Consider the following 16,625-nt stretch of genomic DNA (forward strand, 5'->3'; position numbering starts at 1 on the left):
ATAACATCAAAATCCTTTTCTGAAGAATCTAGCCAATTGCTCTCTACCCAGCAGTTTCATAGTTGGTTATTCATAGTACCCATTTTCTTGCACTTACCCATACTAAATTTTATCTAACTTTTTTCCAGACCAATTTCCCAGTTCATCAAGATCTGTCTAAATTCCAGTTCTGTCTCCAGTGTACTTGCAATTCCTCCCAGCCTTATATCTCCTGCAAATTTAATAGGCACTCTCGCTATTTCATTATCCAAGTCACTAATGGAACCACTGAACAAAAGTGGACCCGGGAGAGATACTTCTACTGCTCCCTCCTGCCCACAACAACCAACCACTGGTTTCATAGCCTCCCACAGAAAAGAAATCAGTTTTCTATCTAGCCTGAGCTGTCTCAGTGGAACCGTGTTTGCCTAGCTAGGTTTCTCTCAATAAACATGCGTCCTCTGGGACTAACTCCACTGCTAAATGGGAGACAGCCAGGGAGTGTGTTGAGTTCTCCACCCTGATGATGCCCACTGATTTTTAACTTGATCTCTAGCTCAGTTTTGTACTATTCTAAACAGCTTTCTTCAAAACAGTTCTGGTTTAGAGGGGGTGCTGCTAAGCAGTGTAGACACACGTCAGTGTCATATACCCTTGGAGCCAGGTGCTGCTCCTTGGCCCTTGTTTAATCAGCAGTACAGATGAGGCCTACAATGAGCACTGGGTCTCATGAGTAATTAAAGTAAAATTTTAATTCTACGTGGTTAAAACACAAAGATGTCCATCTCTCTGCACAACACAGAGTTGTCTACCCCGCTCTGCCTCAGGCCTTCATTGCTCCTGGAAATGAGGATTTAGAGTCTCTTGGACTGACAAGTTACCTAGGGGTACTTGGGCTATGACATGTTGTTTCTACCTGGAAGCAAACTGCGTTAATATGAAATCAATACATTACTGTATTTATAGAGAATGAACTTTGAGTTAAATGCATCCCTGAACAGAGCAGGCGTGCCCTCTGAGTGAACACCCTAAAGGTGTGAAACTCTGCCTGAGGTCATGGACTGGCACTGCTCTCCAGGATGGCTGGCTTTTGCCTTGCTACCTTTCACAGATGGACAGGCTGTCAGAGCTGCAAATAACCACCAGACCTGGACGACAGTTTTCAGTAATGGATACCACTTTGGTCGTATAATGGCTTCTGTTCAAGTCTTGCTATTTTGGCTCATATTTTGAAACATGGCATCTGTTTTTCATTCAGCATTATTGAATATAACTATTATAAACAGAATCTGTGCACAAAACAGAATGCAGCTTCCACATAATTTTTTTTTTCTTAAATGTGGAACTGAAATGTTAGAAAGTGCAAGAAAATTTTGGAAACAGCAGAGGCAGCTCCCTGCCTTCCCACTTGATAGAAAATCTCGTAAACCAATTTCCAGGAATTATGCTTGGAAGACAGCCTGCTGCCTGAACTTCCAGGTAGCTCATGCAGTCAAGGAGTCTGTTGCTTGGAGCCACCACAGTACACCACCTGCTTGCTCCTTTGCAGCAACTCACAGAGAGTCCATCAGCCTCTTGGGGCTCATGATCAGGGAAGCAGCATGTTGTGTCACAGGAAGGTCAGGAGACCACCTTCTGCACCGCCAGGAGTTCTGCTACCTCCTTTGGTAGCCCCAAGAAAACAACAGGTTTGTTCAGAGCATTTCAGTCAACTCACAATTTGTATGACACCATCTAGTCCCAAGTGCTCTGTCCCCTATATGACACAGAAGGGAATGGGAGGAATTCAAACCTGCTGAAATCCACTCCAACCAACAGCAAGGACCTACTGTTAGACTATATTGATATACCTGTATGTGAGACTAGGTAGTGAGACAAGACCAGAGTTTCATGAAAAAATCAATATCAAATTTGTTTTAGTGGAGCTTTGCAAGGTGACCTTTTAAAATCATCTAAACCAGCACATCATCAGAATTTACTTATATTCTGTCACATCTCTCCTGAGATGCACTTTATGACAAAAATAAGATCAGCAAAAAATGTAAAATTGACAAAGCAATTAAAAGAATGAATGTACTATGTTTGGGAGCTGGTAACAAAGCTGTGAAATAACTATGAAAAAGCTGTAAACAGTACATGTGTTATATTAAAAAAAGACATATTTTAAATACCATTCAAAATAATTTCAAAAAAACCCCCAAATTATACACAAGTTCTATGCTATATAAAGAACAGGAATTAATAAACATAAATATCTTCATGTTGTAAAAAGTACTGTATAGACACAGTGATAAATACTGCTTGTAGTACACAAATCAGTGAATGCATATTTTAAACTCAACCTTACAGATTCTAAATGAGCTTCTGTTCAACAGTAACTTCGTCAGCCAGATTCTGCCAGCTACATCTCCCCTCTGTTAAAGAGACTTTCAGCCTCTACAGTGTTCAACAACAAATCACTTCTGGATTATAATTGCTTTAGTTCTGTTTTCCATGCCTTTTATTCAAGGCATGCAAGGAACTGAGGGTCAGGAAGTATGATGCAAAGCTGCCTCACATTGAGTTAGGATTTGGACAGATCCTATACACAATCAGCACTAGATTTGTGTCTGTCTGAAAGAATTGTGTGGAAGATACCTGGGTGCTGGGAATTTATATAAACGAATTCTGGTTCTTTAAAGGTATAGTTTAAGAAAATTGTATATACTTTCATATCATGTAGTTTAAGATACACATCATCTGGTTTAAGATAACCGCGTGTACTTTCTCTAGAGTAAATAAAGAGAAGGGAAGCTTTTGGAAGAAGATTCATTCATCTTCTCCCAGACATCTAGCTTCTTTTCTTTAATGAAAGTCTTGATGACCCCAGAATCAGCATAGACATCTCTCGTCAACATGTCTGAAGTCAGGTGAACTGAATCCCACCCCGAGCCTACAAATTACAGAGACAGAGCATAAGTAACTCACAGAGCAACCCCCAGAGTCTCCTGTGTATGCTTTTGATAGGATATCAGTAATACATTGCAAAGAATATTCTCCAGCTGTTTTCTGGAAGATTCTGCATGTGTTTGTGTTGGGGAATGTATCTCAAACATACAGGACTTCCTAAGAAACCAAGATATTTGGCGTTAAGTATTTTCCATTAGAAACTTTTAAAAACTATGTGACCAGAGTTGGGAGGCTGCAATCTATGCATTTGTGGAAGAGGAAGAAAACCTGGAGAAAGAGTCTGATTCATGCTGCTTTTTCTACTGAACAGAAAAAAACCCACTGTAATACACCATAACTTGGAAATCTGACTACGGTTTTTCCTTCTGCTCTACAGATTGACAGAAAAAGGTGCATAGAGATGTGAGAAACAGATAATAGTCTAGTCACTACTGCTGCTACTGCTGCTGCTGCTGCTGGTGGTTATCCTATCACAGGACTGAGCAGACAGAATGTACGTGGAAATGGTGTCTTGCACAGACATCATATGCCTGTAGTTTAATTTGACAGCAGGTTAAAGCATATAAATTTTTTCTTTCCTTTTAGTGGGTTTAAACCAAATGCAAATAAATGAAACAAATACAGAAGTCTAACAGGCTTAAGAGTATGTTTCTTACAGGAAAACAAGTATACCCAAAAGATCAGTAACCTTCTGCCCCAAACAGTCCCAGATGTTGGTCAGTTTCCAATATCAATTACATTTTCAAGTCAATTGACTTGGGTTTTGGCCAAATATAAGATCGTTTCCTTCTCCAGCATTGCTTCACATCTGTTTATCTCTCCAGTCTTCCAAGCCCAACTGTTTCACAGAAATATTTTCAGGCCAGGATGAATCTTTGCTAGGCTTTCAGCTTTTGTGTCTTTTTAAATCCTTTGGAGAAGTCCAGTATTGTAGATTACAGTTTTCAAAGATTCTTTCAGACACAGGTCACTGCCAGGTACCAGGGGCTGACTGTAGGGTTTGCACTAGAGAGAACCCCTATTTCAGCATTGGGGTCTGCTGTGTGTTCTCTTAGCCTGACAGCATCACCAGGGATCTTTGTAGGAACAATCTCACTCCATTCATCTGGTTCAACAGCATCTTGCTCTGCAATTTCTTGTCCTTCCAGTCCTCAGGCTTCTGGTCATTTGGGGACCGCAGTCAAGGTGGGTTTAAGGCAGAAATCATATCTCTTAGCAGAATCCTGCAACTAGCAACAGTTTGATCAAATAGCATTTCAAAACTATTGCCAGGATTCAAGCCAGAGAATAACCCGGTTCTTCTTTTCAGAAAAGTAGGTTTTAAAATTTGTACCTGGATGCTTTGCAAGCTTCCTGTCATATTTGCCAGTCTTTGGATACTTGTCCTAGAAAGTGAAATGCAATCTGAAGTCTTCCTCAAATAGAGTTTTGGAGTTGATCACAGTTTGATTCAGGTGCTTTGGGGAGCAGCTTCACAGAGGTACCACTGCTTCATGGAAATTCACTTCATACTGTCCAGTAAGAGATTTGGTGTCAAACAGTAAGAGCTTTAAAAGTCTGGTAGAGATATGATTACTGAGCACTCAGAAAACTAAGATGGATATGAAGCATTTAATCAAAGGCAAGGGAATTCACATTTAAGAATCACAATCCCTCCTGTGATGTGCTGAACAGTTATTGGTTTGGTATTAAAAACATGTTTATCGAACATCATGCCCAAGAGAATCCAGTAATAACTTTGTGCACCACAGACAGCTTTTCAGAAGAAAGCAGTAATGATTAAAGTTTGGGTAATGCAGCTTTTCTGATGGAAAAGCCATACACTGCACACATACATAGAGCTAAACAGATATACACACCTTTGCAAAATGTAGAACACTGTCAGCTGTGGAGAAGCCAGTTCACTCGGCTTACACAGGAACACACTGCATCAGTGAAAGTGTCCCCCAGGGCAGTGGATGCCTGTGTCACCCTTCCCTTTGCTGTGGGGGTGGTGTGGAGGATGTAGCAACAGCAGGGCTCACAAGCTAACTGATGAGTGCTTGGATGGGGAAAGCTTCAGTGGTCTCATAGTTTTGCAAGAAGGGACCCATTCAGGGGAAGGCAGAGTGCTGCTGACTGGTTGCCACACCAGTTATCACAGCAGCTACGCAGGGGGCCCCAGCAACTCTACTCAAAACTGCATGTTGTGACGAGAACCCAAGTCACACAACTCAAAAGAAGGAAGGACAGCAGGAGAACATGTCCAGGCAGGTAAGGGAAGGTGGCAGTCAGGATATTAGAAGGTTGGAAGTTTGATTCCTGGCTACAGGAAAGACTCCTGCTCCACTTGCAGACCTGCAAATTCAGAATATGTATAAAGCCCTGGGGACTGGTGAGGATGAACAAGATCTATGAGAGGATTCATCAGAGCCATCTGAGCCTTAACCTTGTGTCTGCACAAAAGGAAAAACTCATGTGATAGTTATCGGAGACTCCATCCTGCAGGGAATGGAGGCACTGATCTGCCAACCTGACCTAGTATCATGGGAACTTTTTGCTTGGCAGGCTTTAAGATTAGAGATGTGTGGAGATACTGCCAAGGCTCATCCAGCCCTTCGACTCTTTTCCTTTGCTGCTCTTCCATGTGGGCACCAACACTGGCAGGGGCAATGTGAACCATGTCAAGAGTCACAACAGATATTGGAAGATGAAAGTGAAGAGCAGGGGTGCCCAGGTGGTGTCTCCTCAAACCTTCTGATGAGGGAGAAGGCTTGAGCAGGAGCTGATTGATGTTGCAGGGTTGGTCTAGCAGTCAGACTTTATCTTCTATGACTGCAGGACCTTAAGGAATGAAAGCTACAGAGCAGGGATGGGATATATCTGGCAAAGTGCAGCATGAACATCTTTGCAAAGAAGCTTGCTAACCTAGTGGTGAGGGCTTTAAACTAGGTGTGGTTGAGGAGAGCTACCATAATAGAGAAGCAAGGGCACAAATGGGCAAAACAGATGGGTCTAGGAGGCAACATTACAGACGAGGATCTCACTTTTCCCTTGTAACAGCAGCACAGTTTAGGATCCATCTCAAATGCCACACCAATACACCAATTAGAGAACAGTAACTGGAAGTCTGTGTGTAGCTGCAGAGCTACAGCCTCATTGGGATTATGGTAACATGATAGAATAACACTCAGGAGTGGTGTTCTGCATGGAGGGATGCAGCCTCTTCAAGAAAGATATGTAGGAAGGTATGAAAGTGTGCTTTTATTTTGTGTAGAGTTTCTTGAATGCATGAAGTGCTGCCTTGGGGCAGGTGACAAACCAGGAGAAAGTCTGCGCATAAGGACCAGAGGACTGACCAGTAATCATAGTGTTGTAGTAGTTGTCTGGCACATGTCTGATCTTCTGATCAAAAGGAGGAGCCAGATGAATCTGGTATTAAGCAGCTGAAGAAAGCCTCACAGGCGTACATCGTAGCACTCATGGGTGACATTTACCACGCTGACAACTGCTAGAAGGGCAATAAGACTGGAAGCAAGCAATCTAGGAGATTTCTGGAAGTACTGACGAACATTTCTTGATGCCGGTGATCAATAGACTGACTAGTGGAAATGATCTATTGAACCTGTTGCCCACAAACAAGGAAAAACTGGTTGAAGATGTGAAGGTCTGTGATGACTTTGGCTGTTGTGACTATGACAATAAGACTAGACTTCAAGATCCTGAGAGAAGCGATACCATGGGAAACTGTTCTGAAGGGCAAAAGAGCTCAGAACAGCTGGCTAATCTTCAAGGACAACCTCCTCAGAGCACAAGAATGGTCTTTTGCAATGTAGGGAATGTTGAGCAAGCATGACAGAAGGCCATCATGAATGAACATATAGATCCTGACTGAACTAAACCACAAATTTTTATGGTGTAGGACAAAAGCAAGAAGGGTTTCTTTAAGTACACAAGCTACAAAAGGAAGGCTGAGGAGAGTCTGGGCACATTGCTCAGTGATGCAGAGTACTTAGTGAAAAGGAATTTGGAAAGTTCTAAGGTACTCAATGCTTTTTTTGCCCCACTTTTCACTGGTAAGCTTTGCTGTCAGGTCTCCAGGTCTCTGAAGCTTCTTGAAGAGTATTTTGGAGTGAAGCTGTATTCACAGTAGATGGAGATTGAATTAGAGGGCACTTAAGAATCAGTCATACAGAAACCCATGGTACCAAAAGGTAAATAATGCTTGACCAACCTGATCGGTTTCTATGAAAAGGTGACTGGCACTGTGGACAAGGGGAGGGGAGGGCAGTGGATGTTGCTCACCTTAGCTTTAGCAAAGGCTTTGACCCAGTCTTCCACAGTCTTGTTATCACCAGATTTGTGAAATACTGGCTAAATAAGTGAACAATAAAATGGATGGAAAAAAAGTCTGCACTGCTGCGCCCAAACTTGTGATCCGCAGTGCAAGATTCAGTGGCAAGCCAATAATTAGTGGTATCCCTCAGGGATCATCTTGTGGGACCAATACTGTTTAATGTCTTCATTAATGGTCTGAGAGACAGAACAAGAGTGCAATGTCAGCAGGTTTGTGAACAGCCTGAAACTGAGGTAACAGTTTGTATGCTGGAGAGCAGGGTTGTTGTTCAGGGGGACCTCAACATGGTTGTTGAAGAAATGGGGTGAACAGAATGTCATGAAGTCCAAAAAGAAAAAAAAAAAAAAAACATGAAGTCCTGCATCTGGGATAGAGTAACTCCATGCACTAGTACAGCCGGAGGGCCAACTGTCCAAGGGGCAGCTCTGCAGCAAGGCAGGTCTGGTATTATCAGCTCTGGCTTTGTAACAGTGTAGCCAGGAGGTCCGGGGCAGGGGGAAGGAGGGAGGCGATCCTTCCCCTCTGCTCTGCATTGTGAGGTTGCATCTACGTACTCTGTCCAGTCTCGGACTCTTCAGTACAAAACACCCATGGACATACTGGAGCAGGTACAGGACATCTTAATAGGAGCAGAACAAAGAAAAGAACCAACTGATAATGTCCTGAAAAGAAAAATCACCAAAAAGGAGAGCAAGGTCCATTTATTATCTTTTTATAGTGCAGCTGTACTTACATTACTCCTTTCCATTAATCTCCAGGTATCCTATGGAGAAAGCATGAGACTGATGCACAATATAATAACCTGCTTTGCTGGAAACAGCAGGATAAGCCTGTTTAATACGTTTGCTCCTGTTGGTGAATGGCTGACCAACAGATCACTCCCAACAAAACCCCAACTGCAACAACAACAGTAATGACTGCATTTTCTAATCAACAAAGCAAAATAAGATTTTAATGTGTATTTCTGATTGAGTGATGTCATACTGTTCGTTGACACCCAAATGATATAGTTGGTCTTCATTTCCTCAGCTCAACCTCTCTCTGTTTTCCCTGTCAGTTCTAACACTTTCTCAGCCCTTCCCATATGAGAAAATCCTGCTTCTTAACGTTCCTGCTCCTGCTTTCAGCACACACCATGCTTCTGTGTTGCTTTTTACCTGTTCTGAGATTACAGTTTCTGAGGTTAGCTAGCCACTGCATGCTTTATGTTTACAATGACATTTTCAGGACACTTTCTGCCACCTAAATTTTATTTAATCTACACCCATTGACTCCTCCTTATGTAGTGTACTGACCTGAATTCAACAGGAGGTTGTTGTTTGTTTGTTTTGGGTTTTTTGGTGGTTTTTTTTTTTTTTTTTTTTTTCAGAAATCATTTAAATCTCATTTTCTGTTGCCCTTTTAAAAGCCCAGGCAATACACATCTATAAAGCAAGGCAGCAGGTGCTGGAGTAGCCACCAGAGGCAGCTGCCCCACAGGGCCAGGTAGGAGCTGAACCACCCTAGCTTCTTTGCTAGGATTCAGACCATGTGCAATGTCTATGGCACCACTAGGAATACCTGCACTGACAGGATGGGATGGCAGCCTGCGCTGCAGATGAAGCCCTGCTTGTTGCTTCCCTGAGGCCTGGAAAGAATGAGTGTCATGAGTGTCCTGCCAGTACACCAGGGATAAACACATCTAGAAGGAAGATGGCCAACATGGGACCATTATAGGTGGTCTTGAGAAGCCAGCTCGTACAAGGAGTTGGACATGGATGTGGAGTCAAGAACTGTAGGAGCGTGGGCTATGAGTTATCATAGAGGATGATTATTTTAACTTAAATTCTGGCATGTTCTGTTTCTTATATTTGAAGAATGAAGGACCCAGTAAGTCACATTTCTGTATTTTTCCCTATATTTGCAGAATAAAAAAAGAGAAAGTTCTGCCTAATAATGCCTATCCAGTAATATGGGCATAACAATTAAAAATCGTGACATTGGATCCTTGCTTGACCTTTATCTTGGCTAGAGAACAGACTGCAATGGAGAATCATTTTTATCTTTCACACATGAATCGTATTTGTGGTTTGAAACATCCCAGGCAAATACTGTCCTTAGGACCCAAAATATTTAAAAAGGAAATGTTTGCATCCTTCTGCACAGGGCAGCCAAAGTTTTACCAGCTTCTGCCCTTGCAAAGCAAACTGAACTGTGCAAGAGGTAGCAAATCTTCATCTTATGATATGTTAGGGACATATGAGGGTTATGTTTTGTAATAAAAATGTGCACAATATGACTGAGCTCATTAGCTCTTCTGTTGGTAACTTAAACACCAAAGCAGTGTAGTTGTGTAAAGGACTGTCTTGTCAGCCTAAGTGTCTGTATTGACTTGTTCTCAGCAAACACATACTGCTTGTAAAATACAATCTGCAAAGAATATATAGCCTTCCCATAAGTTTACCACTATACTTTTCTCTTTCTTCTCACCGATGCTCAAAAACTTAGTTTGCCTTTCTGCTTAAATAGCAGAATTTTAGCAAAGTTATTTTGCAGCCAGGGCTTTGACTGAAGGAAGAAGTCTGTTCAGGAAGTTTTTATGGCTCTATACCTCCAGTTACAGCACTGGCTACTTACGATGGCAGCAGAAATTATAAAGACACAGGTCTTCTACTTATTCCCTTCCTCATCCTAATTGAAGACCTCTTCCTCTGACAACTACTTGTCCTTGCCAACAGTGAATCATACAAAAACTCCTTTGGGATATATAGACCATATCTGCATGGGAGTGTTAGCATTCAAGCACCTCTGCAGCAGGCTTGTTTCACTGCAAAGCTAGCTCTGAATAAAACAACTTTCATTTCAGAATCCCTTTAAGAATAACAGTTAAAAAAAATAGTTAGAAATAAGGCTGGGGAAGCCTGTTCTATATTAAATGCATCCTGAGGTCTTGCACTTATGTAAAAATATCCAGAAACTGACCAGTGAGTGTGATTGCTGCCTCACCACACAGGACTGATACAGAAGACCTGCTGTGTAAGACACTACTCATGCTAATCTGCAGAACACTAGTGAGAAGTGGTACAGGGACTTGCCTCACACATACATATTGTACATATATATGCATATGTGTATGCACATATATATTTTTATATGTACATACACCCCCCACCTCCCACCCTTCATGCACTCAGGTAACAGGATAAATATACACGTACACGTTAACAATTTACAGAAAATACAAACATCTTCAAGTGCCTCTACCCTGAAGTACGGTGTACAGTGACACCCCCACATCATGCCATAATGAACACCACAAAATATACCAGTAAAATTCAGTATAGGCTAAGACCAGCAAAAAGAGTAACTATTCTTGTCATTGTACATCACTGAGGTACGCCAAAAGGTAACCTTACAATAAAAAAATATTTTTCTGTATGACAGAACTGCATGTTAGAGAAAAAAACATTTAGCTGAAGATGTTTATTTTCCTGGTGATGTAAACATACAAAAAATTGGCTGGCAAAGCCTCAGGAAGGAACACTGCAGCTTTGTGCATGGTGAGTAACTAGCAAGAGCCAGCAGCACCACCTGCTGTTGTCTCCAACCCCCAGAGAAGTGCAGGAGCCCTGCTCAGACCACAGCCCCAGCAGCAAGGTCCAGTTCTGTCAACTCCGACCTCTTTAAACCACCGTGTGCCACAGAAATGTATGAACCACGACAGAAAACTCTCTTGCTAGTTTACATTTCAACAGTATGCTCATGATTTGCATGGCTACAATTATTAAATTAATGGGGTTAGGAGTCAGTAGTTCCAAAACATAAATGAAGCAAACTTCTCCAACCCTTAGATTTGGATATGACTAATAAATCCTGCTTATAGTAGGATGTATCTGTTTAAGCATAGCCATCAACGGACATGTATGTTTTGCCCCTTCTCCCCTTGAATACCTGCAGAAGTAGTTCACTTGCTGGAAGAGTGGGTTGCATGAGGCTGTGTCTGCCTGCAGGGTCCCATTCAGACATACCCTTGGGCCTTCCTCTCTCTCAGCCAGCTTTGAAAATAAGCCTGAAGCACTTTTGGAAATCTCCCTGTCAAACTCCTCCTACTTCTGCAACAATATTTTCCTTTTCTGATAAACTAAGATTGCATTTTTCGTCTTGCGATGCTAACTTTGATGGGAAGTCCTGCTTACATACTAAATCAAAACCTTGAATAAAAACTAAATAAGTAGCTTTTTCAATGTACAATAAAGTAAATACGCATGGGTATTTATAACAAGCAATTGGCCTTTGTGTTTAAAGATAGGTGCGTTCCTTTGTGACTCAGAGATATTCAACTCAATTTTTCTCTTGTCACTTTCTCGGTAAGTAATAGCATGTAGACCGAGTGGGCAAATACTCCAGGCATACATAAGCTTATTCACATGCAAATATGTCCGTTCATAAGTCATTATGTTCCTTCACACATGAACACTCAAGCCAAAAAGGCAGGAACTTAAATGAAAACACATCTAAGTATGGGTGTATAAATACATGCCTCCAGCTACAACAGTGCTCTTGCAGCTGGTCCTGTAAAAGGTAACTGAACACATTCTAAAAAAAACCCAGAAAACAAGCACCTTAAAAGATACTCAACTTCAATTGTGAGTTTTGAAATTATTTGTAAATCAGCGCTCTGCAATGAGTTTTAAACAGTGCAAAAGTCTGATAGGTGAGAAAAATTAAAACCAACTCTCAGTCACCCCTGCAGCCACAGGATTGCCCTTCACCCTCGCTTAGGGTGAACAAATGGCAAGGATGTGGCAAGGAGAACACCAAGCACTGAGTATGTGCAAACACACTGTTTCAGCCCCATGAGTCAGTGCTGCCCATCTGCAGTCGCTCTGTGGGACTTACGGTGGGGTAGGGGTGTGAGCAGAAGACAGTGTATTTCCGAATGATGCCGTTCAGCTTCAGGGGAGGGAGCCAGGAGACGAAGACAGTAGAGGCTGAAGCTGCAGCTGCTTTAACACCAGCTGGAGGACCTGGAACTGGAAAATCAAGATGTGTTATAGTGGCCCATGGCAGGTACTTGGTCACCCTAGTGTAACAGAGGAGTAAAAATGAAAAGGGGAGTGTGCTGCTTTGGTAACCGTGCGCCTGTGGACCGAGATGGACACTGTGCATTAGGAAGCAGCCTCCACACTGCCCGCTCCAGGGTAGAGGGTTTGGAGGGCTGTGTCACCATCCATAAGAGGTGAGAGGCTCCCTCAGAGGCCCCCAAAGCAGAAGTTGCCACTGATGGATAAACTTCTGTGAAGTACCACCCCAAGCCTGCATGCATGAAAATATGTTGGCTGTGGCCACTAACATTGCCAAACAAACTATTATAAACTGTTTATTATGAACAGTTTAATGGACATACACCATAGACCTGTGAATTTATTGAAGTGGAGAGTAGATGAGCTGTAATCCCATGCAGTCAGCACTGCCTGACGTGACCCTGGTCTAGCTAGTGGCATGGTATGTGAGCAGACACGTGGCCACACAGTATCCTCATCCTTAGCCTTGCCCTCAACAGCTCAAACCTCTACCTGGCACTGCAGCATGTCAACACCTATCTATTTCTCTAATTACAGCAGCTATCCATATGAGCCATCAAAAACTGTTGCAGAGAAAGAGAAAAAAAACCACCTCCTCTCTAAAACCACATGGAAAAAACTTCAGCCAGAAAACACTAAAATCTTGGTACATAATCTTAACTATATCTCTTCTCATGCTTGCCTTTTGAGAAAGGCTTTAATTTCATGAGCATTTTTTATTTTTCAAACACATGTTACACTGTACAATGTTCTCCAACTTTGGAAGCACTCTTATGCTAATGTGAAAAAATTCCTCATGCTAGAATATCACATTGCACACAAGCTTGTACTTTAAACAAAATAGCAAGGGCTACATTTAACATCAGAATGCATTGCTTTAAAGTTTCCTGAAAAAAAACCACCTTTTGTCAACAAGAAAATATTTAGAAATATTTTTAAAACAATCAAAATAAAGAATTTGAAACATTTTAATACTGTGTGTGGTGAATATTCATGTTAAACTACTGAAATAGACACACTGTGCTGGAAATTACTACGTATGGTATTAAAGAAAAAATACTCTGATTGACTCTGTTCTCTACAGAACTTTTAGTTTATGAGGAATCTACTATTTTTGTCTAATTTCAAGCAAAACAACCAAATTGTTAGAATTTCCGGTAAAATTACCATTGCAATGCTTGATCAGCTTTCTTTCCTTTCACAGGAAAGAGTTATTGTTCAATACAGATAAAAACCCCCTTGTCCAGCAATCGGATCATTGTAGATGGATCCTTAATCTTTTTTCTACTTCATTTAAGGAAGTGGGTGTTATGGTGGTACAAAATTTTGCCTATTAAGAGAAGCCAGAGAACCTGGGGTCTAAATTTGCTTAGCTTTGTGGCTAGCTACTTCAGGTTGTAAAAAACATAGGAGGTTCAATATTATATCTGCACAGGTACTACTGGCAAATGTGACAGAATTGGTAGATAGGCACCACTCAGCGCAACGTTTCCGAATTTGCATTTTCCATTTATAGTGTGTTGAGAAAGCTAATAAAACATCAACTGAGAATGTCATGATCATAACTGCATGCAAACCCAGCACCTCGCTGCAAAGGGGCTAATTCGGTTAGCAGTTCTATCCAACGCAGAGTAAATATTGATGCTTGGGAGCATTCAACTTGTTATTTATGCCCAGTTCATTAGAAGTGCCATTTGCTCCCACTGCTGAGGAGTGAAAGCTAGCTCTCCAGGGTAATTACTTAACCCACAGGAGGATTCCTTTACGGTTAGTTATGCTTTCTGGAAATCACTGCAGATAGATGTATGAGGTTAAAGTAATTTATTGTTAAATTAGGGTGTGATCTATAGGGACAGGTTCTGACGGTAATTGGTCATGGCTGTCAACTGTTGAGAGACTAACTTGGAATTCATCTAGCATTTTCCTATCAATGGACATACGTGGAAAACACTACTTGTCATTGCACTGCTGTATTACTGTCTGGTATACAGAGCAGCAGAAAGAGGGGCTGGAGAGTCGGGAAGCCATATAGTCAAATTGCTAATCCAAGGATCCCTCCACCTTGTTGCAGAGAGGCTGGAATCAGGCAACAAGTTTTGCAGTGGTGCCAAAATTATTCTGAATGTTCATTTGTTACGCCTCTTTTTGCTACCTTGTTTGCTGGGTTGTGCATGCGGACAGGACTGTGTGTGGGGAATTGTTTACATTTGGTTAGCAAGAACTCTGCAGACTGTCATCTGATGCCTCACAGACCACCCCTGTCCTATGCCCAGAGGGTAAAGTCCTCGTCCTCGTTCAAACTCATTCCCTGGGAACCTAAACAAAATTATTGCCCGTTAGCTCAGCCTTAACTGAAACACTTGTTACTAAACATGGGTTGCTTGAGCATCTGAAGGAAGTTATCTTGGAAAGACCCCAGCCTTGCTATGCTAACTTCAGGTATTTCCTCCCACTGCCATTGCACCCTGTAGCCTTACTAGCTTCACTCATTATGGGACAGCAGGATCAGGAGGCCTGGGTTCTCTTACTGAACTTTCCATGGATCTTTATTTAGCACACTGATTCCCACACATCCCAGCAAAGCTAAGCTAAACTTGCACAACACCATCGGGTTTTTTTGCCATGGTCACCAGGGGTAAAATAACAGTTAAGAAGCTGGAGGACAACCAGGGCTGAGCACAGAGAAGCCAAGGACTGCTTCTAGCCAACATCGCAACCTTCCGGGGAGCAGATTTGGCAAATTTAAGATCAAAGATGGCCTCATTCTCCAGCTAGCAAGGCTTTGAAAGACACGGAAATAGCATGCTGCTTTCATGTGGAGGAGAACACTTTGTATTCTTGACAGTGCAAGTGAAATGCTAACACAGAGAAGGCAATTATACTGATACGACTAGCCTGGGAAACAGCATTAGATGTGCCAGATAATGGGGAGGAGCTCCAGGAACTTTCTCATTCCCTTTTTCATAAGCAGGGAGATTATCACCATTTTTCTTCACAGTACTGAACAGCAGGGAGGCAAATGCACAGAGCACAGTGCATTTAAGAGCCATGTCACCAATTTATCGGAAAACTGAACCCTGCTTTGTAACAGGTTTTTAATCCTACACTACAGAGGACTATCCTATTGACAGTTACATTCATGAGAAACAAACCAAAATAAACTCCTGACTGCTGCCGGTTGTGCCTTTATCCATGTAGATATCCCACTTACAGTTTAGACCTATGCTAGCCAAATGCATTCACATGTGCTGTGCACCCCTCGTTCACTCTGAACTGGCCTTGTTAATTACACCATTTCTATCAAGTCCTGCCAATTTCACATTTATTATTCTGAACCTTTTTTGTTAGTCAATTTATTATTCTGTACCTTTTTTGTTAGTCAGAAAGGCAAAATTGGAGTTCTCTGACAATAGGAAAAAAATGCATTAAGGGATCATTAAGGGCAATTTTCCATCATAACACCCAGGTGATGAACTGCACAGCCATCCTCATCAGCTGAACGAGCCCAAGCAGAGCTCCGAAAAGTACTGAACATGAACTTGATTGGATTGATGCTTATTAATTTTAGAGTAAGTATAAAGCTGCATCAGATGGTATCTTGGTATCTGATGAATATTCAGCTTGAAGAAGAGAAGACTCCAGGGAGACCTTACAGCAGCCTTTCAGTACTGCAGTGGAGGTTATAGGAAAGATGGGGGCAGACTTTTTAGCAGGGCCTGTAGCTAAATGCAATAATGGTTTTAAACTGAAAAAGGGCAGATTTAGATTAGTTATTAGGAATAAACTCTTTACTATGAGGGTGGTGAGACACTGGAACAGGTTGGCCAGGGCAGCTGTGGGTGCCCCATCCCTGGCAGTGTTCAAGGCCAGGCTGGATGGGGCTTGGAGCAACTTGGTGTAGTGGCAGCTGTCCCTGCCCATGGCAGGGGAGGTGGAACTAGGTGATCTTTAAGGTCCCTTCCAACCCAAACCATTCTGTGGTTCTATGATCTGTACATCCATCTCTCTCATGTCAGTTGCCAGGAAGATTAGTGTCCAGAAAGAGAAATCTCTCTGGATTCAGGCAAAGTCTTACAACGAGGATGGCAAAGGGGTTTAATGTTACTCCTCCTTCCTTCCTGCAGCTGGTCCCTGTCGCTTCTTTGCTGCAGATTTCCCCTTGCTCTGAACACTGACCTCTCTGGCAGAGGAGAGCTGGATGGACAGCACTGCTACACCAAGCAGCGTCTTCTATGAGATACAAACAGCTTTGTGTGCATGAGAATGCATTTTCTCCAAAGAAACTGATACAAGAGAGA

General features: G+C 42.1%; 1 protein-coding gene across 2 annotated transcripts in view; it reads right to left on the reverse strand.

Annotated features, from left to right (window-relative positions):
* Nucleotides 1-16,625, reverse strand: part of DSCAM (DS cell adhesion molecule) — a 484,929-nt gene that overhangs the window by 82,610 nt on the left and 385,694 nt on the right. For both annotated transcript variants that reach the window (XM_080376609.1, XM_080376610.1), the window contains exon 20: nt 12,143-12,276. In XM_080376609.1, the coding sequence (XP_080232735.1) occupies nt 12,143-12,276 (134 nt within the window). The remainder of the gene's footprint in view (nt 1-12,142; nt 12,277-16,625) is intronic.

Source organism: Falco punctatus, assembly GCF_963210335.1.
Source record: "Falco punctatus genome assembly, chromosome: 2".
Classification (NCBI taxonomy): Eukaryota; Metazoa; Chordata; class Aves; order Falconiformes; family Falconidae; genus Falco; species Falco punctatus.